The following is a 22848-nucleotide window of genomic DNA, read 5'->3' as shown; positions in this document are numbered from 1 at the left end:
GTCAGCGGGGTGGGATGCAGTGTTGCCATGGAGATCTGGGTCAGCGGGGCGGGATGCAGTGTCGTGATGGAGATCCGGGTCAGCGGGGCGGGATGCAATGTTGTGACGGAGATCCGGGTCAGCGGGGCGGGATGCAGTGTCGTGACGGAGATCCGGGTCAGTGGGGCGGGATGCAGTGTTGCAATGGCGATCTGGGTCAGCGGGGTGGGATGCAGTATCCTGATGGAGATCTGGGTCAGTGGGGCGGGATGCAGTGTTGCCATGGAGATCTGGGTCAGCGGGGCGGGATGCAGTGTCGTGATGGAGATCCGGGTCAGCGGGGTGGGATGCAGTGTTGCCATGGAGATCCGGGTCAGCGGGGCAGGATGCAGTGTCGTGATGGCGATCCGGGTCAGCGGGGTGGAATGCAGTGTTGCCATGGAGATCTGGGTCAGCGGGGCGGGATGCAGTGTCGTGACGGAGATCCGGGTCAGCGGGGCGGGATGCAGTGTTGCGATGGCGATCCGGGTCAGCGGGGCAGGATGCAGTGTCGTGATGGCGATCCGGGTCAGCGGGGCGGGATGCAGTGTCGTGATGGCGATCCGGGTCAGCGGGGCGGGATGCAGTGTCGTGACAGAGATCTGGGTCAGCGGGGCGGGATGCAGTGTCGTGATGGCGATCCGGGTCAGCGGGGCGGAATGCAGTGTTGCCATGGAGATCTGGGTCAGCGGGGTGGGATGCAGTGTCGTGACGGCGATACGGGTCAGTGGGGCAGAAGCTGCCTCATCTGGATTTCCTCAAGCATGGACCTGGTACACGCTGCTGTGCCCTGTTAAGGGCACTGCACTGTTGCTACCTGATGTAACAGACGGTGGCCGCATATATACAGGCAGCCTGGATTGAACCTGGGACCTTCAGTCCCAAAGCCAGAGGCTTCGGCCACTTGGGCTAAAGAAGCAGCTCGCTGCAGCCTGAGCCGCAGGTTGGTCTAGTTCTTGAGGCCAGCCGCTAGCGGGCACGGAGCGGTGTATCGCACGGAGGCTGGGTGTGCAATAGGGCGGGATGTCCCCAATGGTCTCTTCACTTGATTGGCGTCTGAGTCGGCTCCCTGGCTGATGGCCCCGGTGAGACTACAGCTACGGCGTGGCCCGCTGGGAAAATGTGGTGTGGGCAGCCAGGAGATGCGCCTGGTTCCTCGCTTGTGGTTCAGTGGGTTGTTCTGTGCGAGACTCTGGAGTGAGTCACTGAGATTCTGCTGGGCTTTCGGTTCCCTTTTTACGGCTGGTCTGGAGTGTGGCCCCCAAGGGCAGGGAGAGAGCTGTCACGCCAGGGCCAGGCATGTCGCCATTCTAGGGAACGCTGGGGCTTGGGCACCTCTTGTGATGTCCTTGTCCTTCGTGTTGCTCTGGAGGGATTAACGCTTGGTGTCCTTTGCTTCTGCTGGCTCTAAGGCCAGGGGTGCAGCCAAGGTGCTAGGCTGTGGGAGGAGTGTGGCATTAACTCTTTCCCTGCTAAAGCATGCTGGGAGGCAGCATTGGGAAGCATTGTGCCCTCTGTACCTGGCAGGACTGAAGTGGCTGAGGCAGAAATGCCAAGCGATCGTAGGCTTGTCAACTGTACCGTGCTCTGCACTGAGCTGTGGTGGACCCCCTGGCTGCTGTACAGAGACAGGTAATTGTGACGGAGCTGAGATCAAACCCAGGCTGCAAGTCCGAGGTCTTAGGGACGTACAGTAGAACCTCAGCGTTACGAACACCTCAGGAATTACGAATCTCAGCATTATGAATTGACCGGTCAACCACACACCCCATCTGGAACCAGAAGTTCGCAATGAGGCAGCAACACAGACCCCCAAAAAGCAAATCCAGGGCAGTACTCTGTTAAACCTAAACTACTAACGAAAAAAGGGAAAGTTTAAAAAAAAAAGAAGGAAGGAAACTGTTTCTTTGCTTGTTTCCTTTAAATAAAGATGGTTAAAAGCAGCATTTTTCTTCTGCATAAAAGTTTCAAAGCTGTACTACGTCAATGTTCAGTTGTAAACTTTTGAAAGAACCAGTTTTGTTCAGAGCTATGAACATTTTGGATTTACGAACACCCTCCCTTCCCGAGGTGTCTCTAACGCTGAGGTTCTATGTAGTTCACGGGACTGTACTGTCTTTGGGGGTTTTTTGGCTCTGCTGCTGCCAGATTGCGTACTTCCGGTTCCAGAAGGGAGTGGGGGTGGCTGACCGGTCAGTTTGTAACTCGGATGTTGGTCACTCTGAGGTGCTACTGTACTTGGGTGGCTGGCCCGTCCCTCTGCCGCCATGGAGCGTTGCTAGTTTTAGCATGCTCGCTCCCTCAAAGCCAGTGCGTGCCCGTCTACCCGAGCCAGCAATCACATCTCCCAGCGGCAGGGCAGATGGACCCTTAGAGGCTGATGAGCCCTGTGGCTGAGGAATCCCGTCTGACTCCTCAGCCACAGGGCTCACCGGCCTCTGAGGGTCCATCTACCGCCGGACCTCTAAGGACCATGGACTTCTAAGGACCCATCTACCTCTGCCGTGCTGGTACCGCAGTGCAGAAGGTGGAGCTATGGGGAGGCAGGGCTGGCGAGTCAGGGATCATGGGCTGATTTTCAGAAGAGCTGACCACTCTCCTGTCCCTTTGAAGTCCATGTGAGGTTCAGGGACTCAGCACCTCTGCGAATCAGGCAAATAGCCCCATAGAAGTCAGTGGAAGCCGCAGGTGCTCAGACCCGCTGCTGATTGGGCCGTTAGCGCTTCCTGCTTAGTTTGACTCCACAGGGGCTTTGCCCCGGAGCCACTTTGCAGACCCCCAGAGCCAGAGCTGACCCCGCATCTCATCCCTCGCGGTGTTGGGACATGCCAGGAATTCCATGAGCTGGGGCCTCTTAGGCAATGCAGTCTGGAGGCAACCCGGGGTGTGCAGCTGTGCTTAATATCAGCCCTAGAGGCCTCTCCCGGTTGGTGAAGCAACACAGACCCTTAGATCTCCAGGTCAGCAGTTCAAATCCTGCTATGGGTCAGTCGTGAGTGGCAGTTGCTGTTGTGATATCCCCACCCCCTGACTGGCCTCTCCTCGGCAGCCTGGGTGAAGCCTGGCTAAGTCAGGGAGATGGAGCTCAGCTCTCCAGATGAGGCAGGTGGGTGGAACCGGCTGTTCTGTACCTATCCTGTTCTGTACGGCAGAAAAGGATCTAGGGGTTATAGTGGACCACAAGCTAAATATGAGTCAACAGTGTGATGCTGTTGCAAAAAAAGCAAACGTGATTCTGGGATGTATTAACAGGTGTGTTGTGAGCAAGACACGATAAGTCATTCTTCCACTCTACTCTGCTCTGGTTAGGCCTCAACTGGAGTATTGTATCCAGTTCTGGGCACCGCATTTCAAGAAAGCTGTGGAGAAATTGGAGAGGGTCCAGAGAAGATCAACAAGAATGAGTAAAGGTCTTGAGAACATGACCTATGAAGGAAGGCTGAAAGAATTGGGTTTGTTTAATTTGGAAAAGAGAAGACTGAGAGGGGACATGATAGCAGTTTTCAGGTATCTAAAAGGGTGTCATAAGGAGGAGGGAGAAAACTTGTTCACCTTAGCCTCTAAGGATAGAACAAGAAGCAATGGGCTTAAACTGCAGCAAGGGAGGTTTAGGTTGGACATTAGGAAAAAGTTCCTAACTGTCAGGGTGGTTAAACACTGGAATAAATTGCCTAGGGAGGTTGTGGAATCTCCATCTCTGGAGATATTTAAGAGTAGGTTAGATAAATGTCTATCAGGGATGGTCTAGACAGTATTTGGTCCTGCCATGAGGGCAGGGGACTGGACTCGATGACCTCTCGAGGTCCCTTCCAGGCCTAGAATCTATGAATCTATGAATCCTGCCATCAGTTCCCTAGGGCTGTGAGCCTGTCAGTCAGAAATCCACTTCACGCTCCCACCAGCCCACTTCCAGACCGAGAGGGACGGTTGATGCATTTGCAGATCTTTGGGCTCATTGCGAGTGGTGGCCCAGGCGTGATGGTTATTATTTATCTCTGCCCGGTGTCCTGGCCACTTCCCAAACACTGAGGCTTTGTCTACACTGCCAATTGAATGACAAAACTTTTGTCGCTCACAGGTGCTTAAAAAAGTTTTGCCGCAGCAAGTGGCCGTGTAAACGGCTCGTGGTCTGGAGGAGCGTTCTCCTGTCGACAACGCGAACCCCGCTCGTAGGGGGTGGAAGGGTTTTGTCGACAAACAGCGTTTACACAGCCCGACTCTAGTGACACGGCCGTGTGGCCAAAAGCTGTGTAGTGTAGACAAATTTGTTGTGCAGACCGACAAGTAGGGTGACCAAATGTCCCGATTTTATAGGGACAGTCCCGATTTTTGGGGCTTTTTCTTATATAGGCTCCTATTACCCCCCGCCCCCGTCCCGATTTTTCACATTTGCTGTCTGGTCACCCTGCCGACAAACTGCACTCTGGCAGCAGGGCAGGGGCTGGCTTTCAGAAGGACGTACTCGTGGGCAGGACGGGGGCCTGGCAGATGAGCGCAGGGAGTCGTGCGGAGCACAGGGGCTGTGTGGAAGAAGGCAGGGGGGTGATTGTGTCCCGGGGCGGGCGAGATTGGGGGCACTGGCAGAGTCGGGGGGATGGGCAGCAGCGTGAAGCTTGGCTCGAGAAAGGCTGCTCAGGGAAGAGAAACGTTCCCGCATCTCGTGTGGAGACGAGGCCACGTAGCCCAGAGGGAGCTAGAGTAACATTTGCGGCAATCAACTGTTTGGCCAGTGGCGGAAGCAGCCGCCTGTTGGAATAGATGAGGCTTGGCCTAATACGAACAGAGTGGGTGAGAGCATCCGAGACCCCTTGGCCTTTTGAGGGTCCTCGGGGTGATCCCGGCCCCTCCCTTGGCAGTCGGTCATGGGTGGGTTTCCCCTGGTGCCGGCACAGAGTGACTGTCTCCGAGCTCTGTCTGCTGTGCACCCCTCAGCACGACACCTCGGCATCGTTCGCTCTCCCCAGGCCTCACAACCTGGAATAGATGAGGCTTGGCCTAATACGGGGGGGGGGAGGGATAGCTCAGTGGTTTGAGCATTGGCCTGCTAAACCCAGGGTTGTGCATTCAGGCCTTGAGGGGGCCACTGGGGGATCTGGGGCAAAATCAGTACTTAGTCCTGCTAGTGAAGGCAGGGGGCTGGACTCAATGACCTTTCAAGGTCCCTTCCAGTTCTAGGAGATGGGATATCTCCATTAATTTCATTTCTAACCGCCAGTCTGAAGGAGCAGACTCGGCGTGGGGACCCGGGGACCCAGGAAATGAGCCTGGAAGGCTCTGCCTGCCCTCTGGGAGAGGCTCGTCCCACGTATGAGGGGAGCGGGGGGCCACATCAGTCCGGGTGTTCCCCGCTGATCACAGCTGCAATGCCAGGGTATAACAGGGTGGTCTGGCCCCTTTAAGAGTCGTAGAGGGTGGGGCAGAGCTCCCCTCTCTCCCAGCCAGCAGGGATGAGCCCTGGGACCAAGGATGGCACCTAATGTGTCTCTGCTCCCAAGAGGAGAGAGATCAGCAGGGAAGGAAGCTGCCTCTGACCTCCCCCAGCCCAGGGAGGGGAAGACAAGCCAGTGTGAGGCTGCAGCCCCAGACTGCAGGAAGGAGGGCGGTGGGACACCTGCCCTGATGAGATGAAGGGCTGGGACTGTGGGGCTAGACAGTCTGCAGTTGGTCAGGTAGTGAATAAATAAGACCCCGCGAAAGGGGAATCTTATTGCAAGGATGCTGGTCCTAATGTCAATTATTGCAAAGCACCGGGGAGGGAAACCGAGGCAGAGCTGCTGTAGAGCCATCCCTGGCCACGAGGGGGTGCCCTGGAGGCAGCAGCCTGGCCACACAGAGTCCGGAGAGAGCTGACTCCCGGCCTGTTTAGGTGTTTGTAGAGGAGGGCTGGGCCATTGACTTGATCTTAGAACTGGCGTGGTTGGCGGTGACGATCAGGACGCACTGGGGAAACATCCCCTGCTTAGCAGAGCGGCTGCAATGTGCTATGCATCTGGGTCAGCCCCTGGGCAGCACCTCGCAACAATCACGTCTAGAGGTGACCAACCCACGGCTCGGTCCTCATCCCACAGGAAAGGGCAGAGACTCTGAGACGTGGGAGGAAAAGGACATTCTGCAGGGCTGTCGGTGGCTAGACAAAGAGGTTATGTGACTTGCCCGCGAGAGATTAACACAGCTGACTGTGGACCCCGGGAGTCCTGGTGCACGGTCCTGTGTCTTAATGACAAGGCAACAAGCTGTGGTTACACCTTAGGTGTCCTGATTTTCAGCCTGTCGCTCTAACCCCCAGTCCTGCTGCCTTCCTGCTCTTGGGATAGGCCCCAGAAGACCTGATTCCCAGGCCACTGCTCGGGCCAGCAGCCTGTGCACTGAGCTGTGGGCTCTGGCGTCCTGCACCGGGAGAGGATACAGGAGGCGTTTAAGAAAGGGCTGCTGGCGCAGTGAAAAATGTTGCCAGCTTCATCCTCCCACAAGCAGACCCGGGAGGAGAAATGTAGCAAGCCAGAAAGCAGCAGGATGTGTTGAATCGAGGGAACAGAGTGTCGTTGGAAGGGGCTGGCGCGTAGCACAGGACGTACTTGGGAACAGAAACGCAGCGCCTGCTGCGCTTTCCCTGGAAAACGGAGGATCTGCCGCCTCAGTGAGCCCGGGGGGACTGGGGCAGAGGCGCCTTCAAATGAAAACACCGGGGGGACGGAGAGAAACAGGAAAATCTCCACAGATGTCCCAGCTGCTGCGGGACAGGGAGTCTGAGCTGTCACAGTGTTGACTGCTCTGTCAGTGGCTCGTGAGCTGATCCGGGACCGGGTTCTCTGCCCACGCCCCTGACGTTCAGCAGTGGCTCCCGTGCTCCCAAGCTGGCGTGGGAGGGGAACTAGGCCGCTGGATTTTCCTTCTTCACCGGGATCCACCAGGCAGCTCGGACGAGGCCTTTCGAGGCTGGGGGTTGCCGATGAACCGTTCGCTGAGGGTATGGTTGCACCACATTGTAAACCTGGGCTGGTGGAGTGGGTGTTTCCCGGGCCACGCTTGAGCGTCCACACTGCCTGGGCTTACAATTGCTGGACCCCGTTCCAGGCGTGCTGGAACCGGCGGGCAGGGGGCTGAGCTTTGGGGGTCAGGGGGCGAGAGGGGGTGGGGCTCTAGCTGGGGGACTGAGTGGGCCTTAGGCCCCCCCTCACCACGAGTTCTTGCCCCTCTCTGTAGCCTGGCCCCTGCCTCTCCTCTCCCCCGCGAGGCCCCGCCTAGACCATGGTAAGAGCTGCCCTGGGAGCCCGGGCCTCTATGGGGAGCCCTGAACCCTCCATCTGCACTGGTCAGCGTGCCCTGGGGGGCAGGGACATGGGCCGGGGGCCGCTTTTGGGTATCCTGGCCTCCTGCTCAGGGCAGGTGGAGGATCCGGGGATCCCCACAGCGGCCCCGGCTCCCTGGGAGGCTCTTACAATGGCCTGGCTCTGGCTTCTGGCCTGGCTGGGGGCCAGGGATTCGGGGGGAAGAGATGAAGTAGGGGTCAGGGCCCTGGAGAGGTGCGGGGCCTCATGGCCCCCCCACTTCTACCGAGGTTCTGGCACTCCTGCCCCGGTCTCACAGCCAGGCTAATGCGTCCACACTATGCTACACTGACCTTCTGACTCGGCTCTGCAGCTTGAGTTGCGTCCACACTGCAAAATGACAAGGCTTGGGCTTGGACCCGAGTCGCAGCGGGACTCAGGCTCTGAACCTCCCCTAGTAGCAGAATCTGAGGATCTGGGTCATGAGCTTGCTGATTTGTGGGTGGACACCAAGGGGGCTTGGGCTCAAATCTGAGTCAGAGCCCAGCACCTGGAGGGTGAAACTTCCCCCAGCACTAGGATGACCAGGTGTCCGGTTTTCGACAGGATCACCTGATCGAAAAGGAATCCTGGTGGCCGTTGACTGTCTGGTTGGTGGCTCCGCTAAGCGGGGCCGGCAGGCTCCCTGCTAGCCTCCTTGCCGCGTGGCTCCCGGGAAGCAGCCGGCATGTCCCCCCTCCGGCTCCTACGCGTAGGAGCAGCCAGGGGCTCTGTACGCTGCCCCTGACCCAAGCGCCACCCCCGCAGCTCCCATTGGCTGGGGAGGGGACATGCTGCTGCTTCTGGAAGCTGCTTGAGATAAGCGCCGTTCGGAGCCTGCACCTCTGACCCCCTCCTGGGCCCCAACCTCCTGCCCCAGCCCTGATCCCCCTCCTGGACTCTGAACCCCTCAGCCACAGCCCGGAGCCCCCTCCTATACCTAAAACCCCTCATCCCCGGCCCCACACCAGAGCTCCCAGCCACAGCCCCACCCCCTCTCGCATCCCAACCCACTGCCTCAGCCCAGAGCCCCCTCCACACTTCTGGCCCCATCCCGGAGCCTGCAGCCCCAGCCAGAGCCCTCACCCCCTCCTGCACCCCAGCCCCCTGAGCCAGTCCAGTGAAAATGAGCAAGTAAGTGAGGGTGGGGAGAGCAAGTGATGGGGGTGGGCGATGGAGTGAGTGGGGGCGGGGCCTCATAGAAGTGGCGGGGCATGGGTGGGGTCTTGGGTTAGGGGCGGGGCAGAGGGCAGGGCAAGGGTGTTCGGTTTTGTGTGAGTAGAAAGTTGGCAGCACATGGGGCCGTTCAAGGCCAAGACACCAGCGAAGGCCCCTTTGAGCAGTGCCTAGGCCCTTGTGCTGGCCCCCTTTGCACAGGGTTGAAATTCACCCCAGGACTACACACTGTTTGCCATTTGTGTTGTGTGATTGGTCATCCAGGTCAGCTGGTATTGTTTACGCTCCCTGATTGGACAGTGCAAGCTTTATAACGGGGACAGCGTTGCCTAGAGAAGACCATTGGGGACGAATCGTCATGCGGGCTAAAATGTATGGCTCCTTAGGGGTTTGCAGGCATTTCCCCCCGTGCCCCGGGCGGCCGTTGTTGGAACACTAGTGAATGCTGGATCCTGTGACCCCACAAATCCCAACAAAGCGAATTATTTGCAAAACTATTCAAGGATCTGTGTGTGGGGGGTGGATTGTTACTATTTTATCACCTCTGAGAAGAATAAAAATCTTAGGGCAGAGTGATGGCTTCAGAGCTCGCTCTGTCTGCGCCCCGGATTTCCTTTTTGCTGTCCCTCCACAGTGATGAAACTACCGACGCTGTCTGTCCAGATTTGTGGTTTCTTCTTTGTGATGCAAGGTGGAACAGCCCGAGGGTCGGATCCTGCTGGGTGCAGAGCTCCCTCTGCTCCCTGCCGGCTGCAGCGGGAGCAGGAAGGGCTCAGCGTGTCTCAGGATCAGGCCATGTTTTGTGGGGTGTCTTCCTTTCAAGTAGGGCACAAAACGGCCTGGAGGAGTTTGCCAGGCCTTCTAGCCCCGATTTCAGTTGTGCTTCCTTGAGCCAGAGCCGAAGCCGATCCGAGAGACCTGAGCCAAGGGGAGAAGAAAGGGTTTGGCCTGAGCTTTGAAAAGACAGGGAGAGGCCTGGAGATACAGAGAGGCTGCGTCTGGTGGCCAGAGCTGCATAGGAGAAGGCTCTCACGCACAGAGAGAGGCTGAAGGGATAGAGGGAGGTTGCACTTGTGTTGAAGGCGCTGGCCTGGGAATGGAGAGACGTGAGTTCTGCTCTCGTCTCTGCCATAGACTCCCAGTCCATGGGTTCCCCCCTGCTGTAACACGGGGGCTAGTGACATGTCGCAGGGGGTGCTGGGAAACAAGGGTGCTGGGCTGGTGCTAGAGCAAGAGGTGGGGAAGTTACAAAACAAGCCAGGATTCCTGGTTTCAGTAGCTTAAGGAGAGGGAAGATGAGGTCCCCCTGGTAACGGGGAGAAGGCCGGCAGATCGCATGAGGAGAATTGCTGGGGTGGGATCCTGGCCCCTGTTGCATTCCGTGGAGTTTGCCATTGACGTCAGTGGCCCGGGATTTCACCTGTGTCCTTTAACTCACCTCTGTCCTCTAGCTCCTTGGCTGCATCCCCCCTTTAAGGAGGACAGACTGACTGTAAGGTGGCTTTGACTCTGTTCCTACCAGTCAGGCAGCTTTCCCAGGGGGTTGGGAGCGTGATGGAAAGCCGGGGAACCAGCCTTGTGAGCACGGCAGTGTTACTGAGGGGTTCGCTGCGTTTGCCGCCGTTGTTCGACTTTCTCTGACCCTCTCTCTGCTTGCAGCACAACTTTTTAGCCATCTCAAGCGTGCTCTAAGAACCGGTTAAACCAGATGGCCTTACATAAGCTGATAAGGCAGAAGAGGTTCGGTCTGAACTGGTTAATGCCAGTGTGAATGCGTGGATCCTCCCAGAGCGTGCCAGAGGCCTTGCGAAACCTCCCAGGATGCACTGCTTCCGGGAGCGGAACCAGGGCTTGTGGAATGTGCGCCCAGGAGGCACTGCCGCTGAATTCCCAATTGGATGCAATTGCATTGGGAATTCAGTGCAACTGGTCCCATTGCAACGCGCTGCATGATCCCTCTTGTAACGCACCAGGCTCTGGGTGGCTGTTGTGGCCATGACAGCAGGAACCCCCCCAGAAGCGGGGTGACCCCGTTTCACTCAGCGAGCGTGGCGTCTGCACTTACCCTTCCGCCTCAGGCTCCTCGTCCGGGAACGGAGCCGGGGGCTGGGGAGTCAGGCCAGCTGTCCCGTGTGCTCTGTCTGGTGGGATCTGCTTTAAAGCTGCCTGCCCATCTCACGCAGGCCACAGGGCTTTGGGGGCCTTCCTGGGCAGGATGGGCTCCAGAGCAGTGACCCAGCGCTGACAGAAGAGCGCTCCTATTTCACTAGGAGGGTGGTGAAACACTGGAATGCGTTACCTAGGGAGGTGGTGGAGTCTCCTTCCTTGGAGGTTTTTAAGGCCCGGCTTGACAAAGCCCTGGCTGGGATGATTTAGCTGGGAATTGGTCCTGCTTTGAGCAGGGGGTTGGACTAGATGACCTCTTGAGGTCCCTTCCAACTCTGATATTCTATGATTCTATGATTCTATGACAGCCTTTGTGGCCCGTTGACATTCCCCTGATCTACCACCCCACCCGAGAGCAGCAGCTTTCAGCCATGGAATCAAGAGGACGGACACACAAGGTGTGGGGCACTCAGGGAACAGTGTGGTTTAGTGGATAGTCTGCTGGCCTGGACCTTAGGACACTTGGGTTCTCGTCCCAGCTTTGCCCCCCAGGCTGCTTAGGCAAATCGCTTTACCTCACGTTCGATAACACTGACCTCCTCGGAGAGCACTCTGGATGAAAAGTGGTATATAAGAGCGAGGTTTTATCGTAGGACTGGAAGGGATCTCGATAGGTCATCTAGTCCAGTCCCCCACTCTGAGACAGGACTCCGTCTTATCTCATAGACTCATAGACTTTAAGGTCAGAAGGGACCATTATGATCATCTGGTCTGACCCCCTGCATGCTGCAGGCCATAAAACCGTCCCTACTCCTTCCCTGGACTCTGCCGTTGAAGTCCCCAATCCTGTGTTTTAGTGACTTCAATCGGCAGAGACCCTCCTGCTAGTGATCCCTGCCCCATGATGTGGAGAAAGGCGAAAAACCTCCAGAGGCTCAGCCAATCTACCCTGGAGGAAAATTCCTTCCCGACCCGAAATATGGCGATCAGTTAGACCCCGAGCATATAGGCAAGAGTCTCCAGCCTGACCCCTGTTAGCCATTATACTATTTACCTACCATTGCTTGGTTTTCCTTGACTACTATGTTTTACCATTAAACCATTCCCTCCATAAACTTATCTAACTTAATCTTAAAACCAGACAGGTCCGTCGCCCCCACCGTTTCCCTCGGAAGGCCGTTCCAATATTTCTCCCCTCTGACGGTCAGAAACCTTCGTCTAATTTCAAGCCTGAACTTCCCCACGGCCAGTTTATATCCATTCGTTCTCGTGTCCACATTAGTACTAAGCTGGAATAATTCCTCTCCCTCCCTTGTATTTATCCCTCTGATATATTTAAAGATAGCAATCATATCCCCCCTCAGCCTTCGCTTTGTCAGACTAAACAACCCAAGCTCCTCTAGTCTCCTCTCATACGACAGGTTTTCCATTCCTCGGATCATCCTAGTGGCCCTTCTCTGTACTCTTTCCAGTTTGAGTTCATCTTTTTTAAACATGGGAGACCAGAACTGCACACAGTACTCCAAATGAGGTCTCACCAGCGCCTTATACAACGGAAGCAGGACCTCCTTATCCCTACTAGATATACCTCGCCTAATGCATCCCAAGACAGCATTGGCTTTTTTTCACCGCCACGTCACATTGTCGACTCATCGTCATCCTGCGGTCTACAAGGACCCCTAGGTCCTTCTCCTCTTCCGTTACTTCTAACCAATGCGTCCCCATCTTGTAACTAAAATTGTTATTAGTCATCCCCAAATGCATCACCTTACATTATCTAGACCAGTGTTTCTCAACTTATGGGTTGTGACCTCTCCTCCCTTCGGGAAGGGTCATGGGACAGGTTTAGTAGGGTCACAAGGGTGGGGCCAGCGTTAGGGGGAGACAAGCAGGGCAACTGTTCAGGGGCCCCATGAAGCTAAGTTACATACTTCAGCCCCGGGCGGCGGGGAGCTTCCTGGAGGCTTCATCACACCACATAATCTAATTAAAGATTAATCTTTAATTCCTGGAGACTCATCAGAATGGCTGTACTGGGTCACCCCAGTATCCCATCTACTGACAGTAGCCAATGCCAGGTGCCCAGGAGGGAATGAACCTAACAGGTAATGATTGAGTGATCTCTCTCCTGCCATCCATCTCCACCCTCTGACAAATAGAGGGGGGTGGGGGACACCATTCCTTACCCATCCTGGCTAATAGCCATTAATTCTTACAGCAGGACTAAGTACTGTCCCTGACAGATTTTTTGCTCTAGATCCCTAAATGCCCCCTTCAGGGATTGAACTCACAACGCTGGGTTTAAGAGGCCAATGCTCAAACCACTGAGCTATCTCTCCCCCTCCAATCCTGGAGTGTTGGCAACCAGTGTTGGCCCTGAGCCACCAGGGACTGAAGTCCAAGCCCAAGCTTAAGGTAGGGGGTTGCAATTTCTTTTTAAGTCCATGGAGGGTCGCCAGCACAAAAAGGTTGAGAAACACTGATCTAGACCATCCCTGACAGGTGTTTGTCTGAGCTGTTCTTAAAAACTCCCAATGACGGAGATTCCACAACCTCCCTAGGCAATTTATTCCAGTGTTTAACCACCCTGACAGTGAGGAAGTTTTTCCCAATGTCCTTGCTGCAATTTAAGCCCATTGCTTCCTGTCCTGTCCACAGTGGATAAGGAGAATGATTTTCCTCTCTCCTCTTTATAACAACTTCTTATGTACTTTAAGACTATCATGTCCCCTCTCAGTCTTCTCGTCTCCAGACTAAACAAACCCAGTTTTTTCAATGTTTCCTGGTAGGCCCTGTTTTCTAGACCTTTCATCATTTTTGTGGCTCTTCTCTGGACTTTCTCCAGTTTGTCCACATCTTTCCTGAAACGTGGCGCCCAGAACTGGACACAATGCTCCAGCTGAGGCCTAATCAGTGCGGAGTAGAGCGGAAGAATTATTGCTCATGTCTTGTTTACAAGACTCCTGCTAATACATCCCAGAATGATGTTGACTCATATTTAGCTTGTGATCCACTATGACCCCCAGATCCCTTTCCGTAGTACTCCTACCTAGGCAGTCGTTTAGATTGTCAGAAAGCCATTGACAAGGTCCCTCACAAAAGGCTCTTAAGCAAAGTAAGCTGCCATGGGATAAGAGGGAAGGTCCTCTCATGGATTGGGAACTGCTTAAAAGACGCAAAGGGTAGGTCAGTTTCCGAATGGAGAGAGGTAAATAGTGGTGTCTCCCAGGGGTCTGTACTGGGACCAGTCCTCATCAACATATTCATAAATGATCTGGAAAAAGGGGTAAACAGAGAGGTGGCAAAATTTGCAGATGATACTAAAGATAGTTAAGACCCAGGCAGGCTGTGAAGAGCTACAAAAGGATCTCTCAAAACTGGGTGACAGGGCAACAAAATGGCAGATGAAATTTAATGTTGATAAATGCAAAGTGATGCACATTGGAAAACATAATCCCAACTATACATATAAAATGATGGGGTCCAAATTAGCTGTTACCACTCAAGAAAGAGATCTTGGAGTCATCGTGGATAGTTCGCTGAAAACATCCACTCAATGTGCAGCGACAGTCAAAAAAGTGAACAGAATGTTGGGAATCATTAAGAAAGGGATAGATAATAGGACAGAAAATATCATGTTGCCTCTATATCGGGGTCAGCAACCATTCAGAAGTGGTGTGCCGAGTCTTCATTTATTCACTCTAATTTAAGGTTTCGCGTGCCAGTAATACATTTTAACGTTTTTAGAAGGTCTCTCTCTATAAGTCTATAATATATAACTAAACTATTGTTGTATGTAAAGTAAATATGGTTTTTAAAATGTTTAAGAAGCTTAATTTAAAATTAAATTAAAATGCAGAGCCCCCCGGACGGGTGGCCAGGACCCGGGCAGTGTGAGTGCCTCTGAAAATCAGCTCGTGTGCCATCTTTGGCACGCTTGCCATAGGTTGCCTACCGCTGCTCTATATAAATCCATGGTACGCCAATATCTTGAATACTGTGTGCAGATGTGGTCACCCCATCTCAAAAAAGATATATTGGAATTGGAGAAGGTTCAGAAAAGGGCAACAAAAATGATTAGGGGTATGGAACAGCTTCCATATGAGGAGAGATTAATAATACTGGGACTTTTCAGCTTGGAAAAGAGACGGCTAAGGGGAGATATGATTGAGGTCTATTAAATCATGACAGGTGTAGAGAAAGTAGATAAGGAAGTGTGTTTACTACTTCTCATAACACAAGATCTAGGGGTCACCAAATGAAATTAATAGGCAGCAGGTTTAAAACAAACAAAAGGAAGTATTTCTTCACACAGTTCACAGTCAACCTGTGGAACTCCTTGCCGGAGGATGTTGTGAAGGCCAAGACCATAACAGGATTCAAAAAAGAACCAGATAAATTCCTGGAGGATAGGTCCATCAATGGCTATTAGCCAGGATGGGCAGGAATGGTGTCCCTAGCCTCTGTTTGCCAGAAGCTGGGAATGAGCAACAGGGGATAGATCACTTGATGATTACCTGTTCTGTTCATTCTCTCTGGGGCACCTGGCACTGGCCACTGTCCGAAGACAGGATACTGGGCTAGATGGACCTTTGGTCTGACCCAGTAGGGCCGTTCTTATGTTTCCCATTTTGTATGTGTGCAACTGATTGTTCCTTCCTAAGTGGAGTACTTTGCATTTGTCCATATTGAATTTCATCCTATATACTTCAGACCATTTCTCCAGATTGTCCAGATCATTTTGAATTCTGATCCTGTCCTCCAAAGCACTTGCAACCCCTCCCAGCTTGGTATCGTCCGCAAACTTTTTGAGTGTACTCCCTATGCCACTCATGAAGATATGAAGACTCAGACCTGGGGTAGATCTCTGGGGGACCCCACTTGATAGGCCCTTCCAGTTCGATTGTGAGCCATTGCTAACTACTGTCTGAGTACCGCTTTCCAGCCAGCTGTGCACCCACTGTGTAGTAGATTTGTCTAGACTGTTTCCTAGTTTGGTTATGAGGTCATGTGAGACAGTATCAAAAGCCTTACTCAAGTCATGTATTATCCAAACGAGCTCTTCCCCACTTAGGGGCAACACCGCGGCCTGCTTCTTCTCCTCTCCTCAGCTTGATTCATCCATGGAAATTCAGGCTTAACACCGAAGCGGGGACTGGTGATTCTCCCGTAGCAGATGTGCCAGGTCACTTGTAGTCTCCTGAAGACTATTTGCCCAGGGGTTCCCCTCCAAAACCTTTCCCCTGCACTGAGCATCTACAAGCCAGGGGAGATCTGTAACCTGTGCATTTCTAGTGGTAGACAAGGGCCTGCTATGGGAGGGACTGGCTAGCTCGCAGGTTGGCAAAGGGACATGGAGCTTCTTGTCTCTTGGTTCTGGGCTTAGTAGGAGAGTGGTTAGAGAGTCACAGGGTGACTTTGTTGGCTCATTACTTGGAGAGGAAGGACAGCTTTGGGGTACTGTACGGAGACTCAGGAGCTGTCGGTTTGATTCCTGGAGCTACGGACGACTTACTGCATGTCCATCCCGTCGTCTCCCTCAGCCTCAGTGCCTCATCCTTACAAGTAGGAGAATAGTTCCCTTCTCCCATCCTATTTGGATTGAAAGCTGTATGGAAAATGAATGGTCTCTTAATATGTCGTCTGTACCGCACCTTGCACAAGGGCTCCCTGATCTCCGCTGGGGCCTCCAGGTGCGACTGTTAGTTCTTAGCGGCCCACTGTGCTTTAAAGAGGCAGCTCGTAAAGAGGTCTGTGGAGAATGGCTGTGCTCTTGTTCCTGGCACAGGGTAGTTCTGTATTTTCTCTTCACTGTCACGAGCTCTACACTCGCCGACAGCCCGGGAAGGCGTTACGTGGAGACAGGGCTGCTGAGGTGAGATGAAGGTTGAAAGGACCAGTCGGTGGCCCCAAAGCTAGCAAAGCCGTTGTAGTTTTGGAAATAAATGGACGCTACAAAGACAGGAAACTGTGAATTAGGGTTAACGTTCAAAAGGTGTCTGGGATCATTGACCAATATGTTGGGATAACAACGGCAACAAGGCTAACCCCCACCTTCCGCGTATAGAGATGAATTCACCTCAGGTGTAGAGCCACTGACTTGAGTCAAGGGATGAATCTGGCTCAGAACCTGCCTTCCATCTCCTGATGATAGGTCCATCAATGGCTATTAGCCAGGATGGGCAGGGATGGTGTCCCTAGCCTCTGTTTGCCAGAAGCTGGGAATGGGTGACAGGGGATGGATCACTTGATGATTCCCTGTTCTGTTCATTCCCTTTGGGGCACCTGCCATTGGCCACTGTCAGAGGACAGGATACTGGGCTAGATGGACCTTTGGTCTGACCCAGTATGGCCGTTCTTATGATGATCACCAAACGGATTTACAAACTACATACAGCCTCTGGGGATTGCTTCACCCAGCACTGATGTGCAGCCACCTCTGGGGCAGAACGTGGCAGCTAACAGGACACAGTGACGAAAGAGTGGAAGGTGAAGAATGTTACCGTACCAAAGCGGGTGGGGATTAGTTAGGCAGGATGTAATTACTTGAGCTTGCATTTGGCCAAAGCACTAGGGTTAATACTCCTCTTCTTGCAGAAGTGTGTATGGGAATCTTTAATGACCGGGAGTGGTTAAGGCTTGTGTTGTATATCTCAGCTGAGGCCCTCACTGTTATGGCAGAGGTAGGCAACCCTGCGTGGCCAGGAAGCTGCTAAAATTAGTGACAGCAGAAGCATTTCTTGGCCTAGTTCTTCCTGCTGCGTGTGCTCCTGTTCGTATCAAGCCTCACACTGGGCGGCTGGAAGGAGGAGTCCAAGGAGGCCAGAAGTGCAGAGCCGGTAACAGCTTTCCAGGGGGAAGGTCAGAGCAGCCCGGCTGCTGATGTGATGAAAGGGGCAGGGCCAGGCAGGTGGCATTCACATAGATAGTCAGCTGGCGTCAATTGGCAAGAGCGCCACTGAAGTCAACTGGGTGCTACTGACACCAGTGGGGATCTGGCCCCGTTGTACCGTCAGCCAAGCAAGGAAAAGAAAAAAAATGGAAAATGTCCTTTATTTAGCTGCAAACCGAGTTCTGCTGATTTTCCAAGGTCCCAGTGATAAACTGGCAACAAAAGATGTCTGCAGTGTAACCCTGAAGAGCAGAGCGTATAGCCGGGCTGTACCCAAACAAGCTAGCATGGCCTGACGCCAACTGTGCAAACAACTCAACCACTAAAAACCTTGTGTACGTCTTTCTTTCTTTCTTTCTTTCTTTCTTTCTTTCTTTCTTTCTTTCTTTCTTTCTTTCTTTCTTTCTTTCTTTCTTTCTTTCAATACACTGTTGCACTCAAAGAACATTGTTTCACTAAAAAGCCTTTTGCTGGCTCACACTGCAAACATTCACGTTCTGATTTCAGTTTTGGGGTGGAGGGGGGTGTCTCTAAGTTTTAACAGGAAAAACAGCAGCATTTGAAAGAAATTAATTCCTTAACCTCCCGTCACCGGGCCAGATTTTCAGGTGCTGGGCTAGATCTTCGGGGGCAACACCACCTGACACCAGCTCAGCATCAGGCCTATTGTATTTAGTTCAAAGTACAGGCTGGTATCACAGCACTGCTTTGTAACGCCCCTGAAATGAACAGCGGGCTGTGGGCCCAGGAGCCAGTGTGTCTGGTGGCCCTGGGGTCGGAGCCAGTCCGAAAGCTGTGTCACAGCACCCTCTAGTGGGAATAGCTCAAATGACACTGATGCGTTTTCTTGGTGCTTATCGCATGCCCTGGGGTGCTGGGACAGTGTGTATAGTGGGGGTGCCCAGAGCCATTGAACCAAACTGTAAACTTTGCATATGATGGAAACCGCTTCAAGCCAGGGGGCTCAGCAGCTCCCCCAGCAGCTCTAGTTCTAGCACCTCCGGCCCCGGCCCAGCACAAGACACAAACTACCTACAGGCAGCTCCTGCGCCAGAATCATAGAATCATAGAATATCAGAGTTGGAAGGGACCTCAAGAGGTCATCTAGTCCAACCCCCTGCTCAAAGCAGGACCAATTCCCAGCTCCCGTATGGGACTGGGTTCCCCAGTGCGTCTCCCGTATTAGATTCTCAGAGAGTGTGAGAATCTAATCCGGGAGACGCACTGGGGAGCCCAGCACCCCAGGATGTCCGTGCCAAGTTACTGCTTGTGCTGGGTGAAGGGGTGATGCCACGGGGGAAGGGGCATCTGTGTTCTCACTCGATCTCCCTCCCCGCCCCCGGTTGCAGGAGGTCATCCACTCCATCCTGCTGAGCGGCAGGATCGGGCCCGACGTCCAGCTGGCCGAGTGCTACGGCCTGCGCCTCAAGCACGTGAAGTCCGACGAGATCCACTGGCTGCACCCGGACCTGACGGTGGGCGAGGTGCAGGACAAGTACGAGTGCCTGCACCTGGAGGCCGAGTGGAGGTACGGAGATAGGAGCAGATATCGCTCTCCGGCACACCCTGCCCCCGCCTAATGGGAGGTCGCCATGGCGGGAGGGCAGTCGGGGGCTGTAGGGTCTGCACGGACCCGTCACACCTGGATCCGGGGGGCTCCGCTGAATCTCCCCAGTGCACATTGCGGAGTGGGACAGCAGGGGCGAGCGGTGTCGGCAGATAGCAGTAGGGACTGGGCGCTTTGCAGAAAGAAAGACCCTTCCTCGGAAGAGCGGACACTCCAAAGAGATGACTTGTTGTTTGCTTGAAGGTACGACCTCCAAATCCGCTACCTCCCTGAGGACTACATGGAGCGCTTCATAGAGGACAGGACCACCTTACTGTACTTCTACCAGCAGGTCAGAGTATTTGCAATACGCTCTCCGGGGCATAAGTGGGCCCGACTCCGCTGACTCCTGTGGCATTGTGCCCTCTTGCACCAGTGTTGAATTTGGCCTCCCGTCCGCACCCACCTGTGATCCCCCTGGATTCACACCTCTCCCGGGGATCTCTCTCCCCCTCTCCCTCTCACCACACTGGGGCCTGATTGAAAAATGTTCTGAGCACCTACGAAATTCCAGAGACGTCGCTGGGAACTGGGGGTGCCCAGCGCTTGCCAAGACCTGGCCAGCAGTCTCCGTGTGGGTGGGGTTGACCAGCAGGAGCGGTGGTTAGAACGGGGACGCGTCTGAAGAAGTGAGCTTCAGGGGCCGGCCCTCTCTCATCTAAGTGCAGAGTGAGATCAAGGGGGTGGATGCTGAAGCTAGAGAAATTCAGACTAGAACTAAAGCACATGTTTGATCAGGGAGGGTAATTAAATTGGAAGCACTTACTAGGGACGGGGTGGTGTCTCCATCCCAGGTGGTTTTTAAGTCAAGACCAGATGTCTGTCTCTTAAAGCTCCACCGTAACTCGTCCAAAAGCTACGGGCGACAGGCAGGAATCGCTGGGCAAGGCTCTATGCCCTGTGTTCTGTGGGAGGCCAGACCAGTGCTTCTCAAACGTCACTGTGCCGGGACCCCGTTTGGACAACAGAATTACGACATGACCCCAGGGGTGGGGGGAGAGCCCATGCCCCGATGCCCTGGGCGGGGGGGGGCCAGAGCCCAAGCCCTGCTGCCCTAGATCGGGGAGAGGGTCCAGAGCCCGAGCTGGGTGGGAGGAGGGGGGGGGGGGGGCTGGAGCCCAAGGCCCCCGGGAGCGTGGCACTTGGGCTTCAGCTTGAGTGCCAGGTCCCAGCAAGTCTAAGGCTGGCCCTGGCAACCCCATTAAAATGGGGTTTGAGAACCGCTGGACTAACTGATCGTAATGCCCCCTCCAGGCCTTCGCAGCTGGGACTCCCCAGGGGCAATCCTTTTGCCTGGAGACCTAATAGCTCCAGTTCCTGAAATAAGTCTCTTTGCCCTGCACGTGCCCCAGCGGCATTCGCACTCGGGCCTGCAGCCCCGTGGCCGCAGGAAAGGGGAGAGGCAAGGAAGGATTGTGTGTGGGGGGAGGGAATGCTGGACACCGAACTGGCCTCCTGATCTCTCTCTCTGGCCTTGCAGCTCCGGACCGACTACATGCAGCACTACGCCAGCAAGGTGAGCGAGGGCATGGCCCTGCAGCTGGGCTGCCTGGAGCTCAGGTACGTACCTTGCACAACAGGCGTTGAGCGCTAGGGGATCGTCCCCAGGGGGCCAGGGGAAAGGACCCTTCTTAAACATGCATCCCAGTCACAAACGTCTCCAGCGTAGCTGGATCCAGAGAGGTTTGGGAGAAAGCGCCGGCTAGTGGCTAAAACAGCAGAGGGCAAGGAGCTGGGGAATCCTGTCCCCGCTCACTATTTCCAGCCATTTCCCCTCTCTGTGCCTCAGTTTCCCCCTCTGCAAAATGGGATCATGCTTTGTAAAGGGCTTGGAGCTCCTTGGACAATAGGGCTCATCTAGTGCAGAGCATTTTCCTACTGTGGGTCCCTTTGCCCCAAGACAGAAGCTCACCTGGAGCAAAGCAGGGGCGGCCTGGAGCAAGCCCCCAGCAAAGGGACCGGGGAGAAGTTCCAGTTTTTGTTAGGGATGGGAGGGCAGCTCTTTTAGACCGAGTCCCATCCACCTGGGACGTGGTGGTGGGTCGGGAAGCTCAAATCAGATTCCAGTGCCATTGCACTGCACGAAGGGGGGTGTCAGGAGGAGGGAGAAGAGAGAAAGATGAGGATCAAGAAACCGGCGCAGCTGAGCTGTGGGCTTTAGTGCCCCACGGCTCCCAGGGGCGCTGGGGAATGGCGCTTTCTTGCCCTACAGCTAGAAGAACATGGTGGGAGGTGGGCGCGTTCCAGCTGAATCACTCCGGCGGGCCAGATGGACTCGAGCAGCAAGACGTGAGCTGGGCCCTAAAAATAACCAGAGGCTCCTCTGCTCTCCGTGCCCACGGTTGTCTGTAGTTGGCAGAGAGCAGTGCCAAGGCGGGTGGCAGTGGCACCTAGGTATGCCACCTGGCAGGCTTGAACACGGTCGCCATCAGCCCCGGTGAGACGCAGGCACATGGGCAGTGCCTGCTTAACATGCCGGCGTGAGTCAGGAAGGGCAGCAGCCGTTCCTTGCTAGGGTGAGGAAACACTCCTAGATTCATAGATTCATAGACTTTAAGGTCAGAAGGGACCATTATGATCATCTGGTCTGACCCCCTGCACGCTGCAGGCCATAAAACCGTCCCCGCCCCTTCCCTGGACTCTGCTGCTGAAGTCCCCAATCCTGTTATTAGTGACCTCAATCGGCAGAGACCCTCCTGCTAGAGATCCCTGCCCCATGCTGCGGAGGAAGGCGAAAAACCTCCAGAGGCTCAGCCAATCTGCCCTGGAGGAAAATTCCTTCCCGACCCCAAATATGGCGATCAGTAAGACCCCGAGCATATAGGCAAGAGTCTCCATCCTGACCCCTTTTAGCCATTATGCTATTTACCTACCATTGCTTGGTTTTCCTTGACAACTATGTTTTACCATTAAACCATTCCCTCCATAAACTTATCTAACTTAATCTTAAAGCCAGACAAGTCCCTCGCCCCCACCCTTTCCCTCGGAAGGCCGTTCCAATATTTCACCCCTCTAACGGTCAGAAACCTTCGTCTAATTTCAAGCCTGAACTTCCCCACGGCCAGTTTATATCCATTCGTTCTCGTATCCACGTTAGTACTAAGCTGGAATAATTCATCTCCCTCCCTTGTATTAATCCCTCTAATATATTTAAAGATAGCAATCATATCCCCCCTCAGCCTTCGCTTTGTCAGACTAAACAACCCAAGCTCCTCTAGTCTCCTTTCATACGACAGGTTTTCCATTCCTCTGATCATCCTAGTGGCCCTTCTCTGCACCCGTTCCAGTTTGAGTTCATCTTTTTTAAACATGGGAGACCAGAACTGCACACAGTACTCCAAATGAGGTCTCACCAGCGCCTTGTACAACGGAAACAGGACCTCCTTATCCCTACTAGATATACCTCGCCTAATGCATCCCAAGACAGCATTGGCTTTTTTCACCGCCACGTCACACTGTCGACTCATAGTCATCCTGCGGTCTACAAGGACCCCTAGGTCCTTCTCCTCTTCCGTTACTTCTAACCAATGCGTCCCCATCTTGTAACTAAAATTGTTATTGGTCATCCCCAAATGCATCACCTTACACTTTTCACTATTAAATTTCATCCTATTTCTGACACTCCAATTCACAAGCTCATTCAAGTCTCCCTGCAGGATATCCCTATCCTCTTCCGAATTTACAACGCCTCCCACCTTCGTATCATCCGCAAACTTTACCAGCCTACTCCTGCAATCGGATCC

General features: G+C 54.1%; 1 protein-coding gene across 14 annotated transcripts in view; it reads left to right on the top strand.

Moving 5' to 3' along the window:
* Window positions 1-22848, top strand: part of PTK2B (protein tyrosine kinase 2 beta) — a 149436-nt gene that overhangs the window by 91127 nt on the left and 35461 nt on the right. For 10 of the 14 annotated variants that reach the window (XM_065587434.1, XM_042848863.2, XM_008173904.4 and 7 more), the window contains exons 3-5: window positions 18849-19027; window positions 19310-19397; window positions 20586-20665. In XM_065587434.1, coding sequence (XP_065443506.1) covers window positions 18849-19027; window positions 19310-19397; window positions 20586-20665 — 347 coding nt within the window. Of the gene's footprint in view, window positions 1-285; window positions 469-18848; window positions 19028-19309; window positions 19398-20585; window positions 20666-22848 lie in introns of those variants that run through there. The other 4 variants (XM_065587439.1, XM_065587438.1, XM_065587432.1 and 1 more) reach the window with 1 other exon arrangement.

This window comes from Chrysemys picta, chromosome 3 (assembly GCF_011386835.1).
Source record: "Chrysemys picta bellii isolate R12L10 chromosome 3, ASM1138683v2, whole genome shotgun sequence".
NCBI classification, from domain to species: domain Eukaryota; kingdom Metazoa; phylum Chordata; order Testudines; family Emydidae; genus Chrysemys; species Chrysemys picta.
Note: the sequence above shows the minus strand (reverse complement) of the source record. Positions and strands in the feature narration are given on the sequence as shown.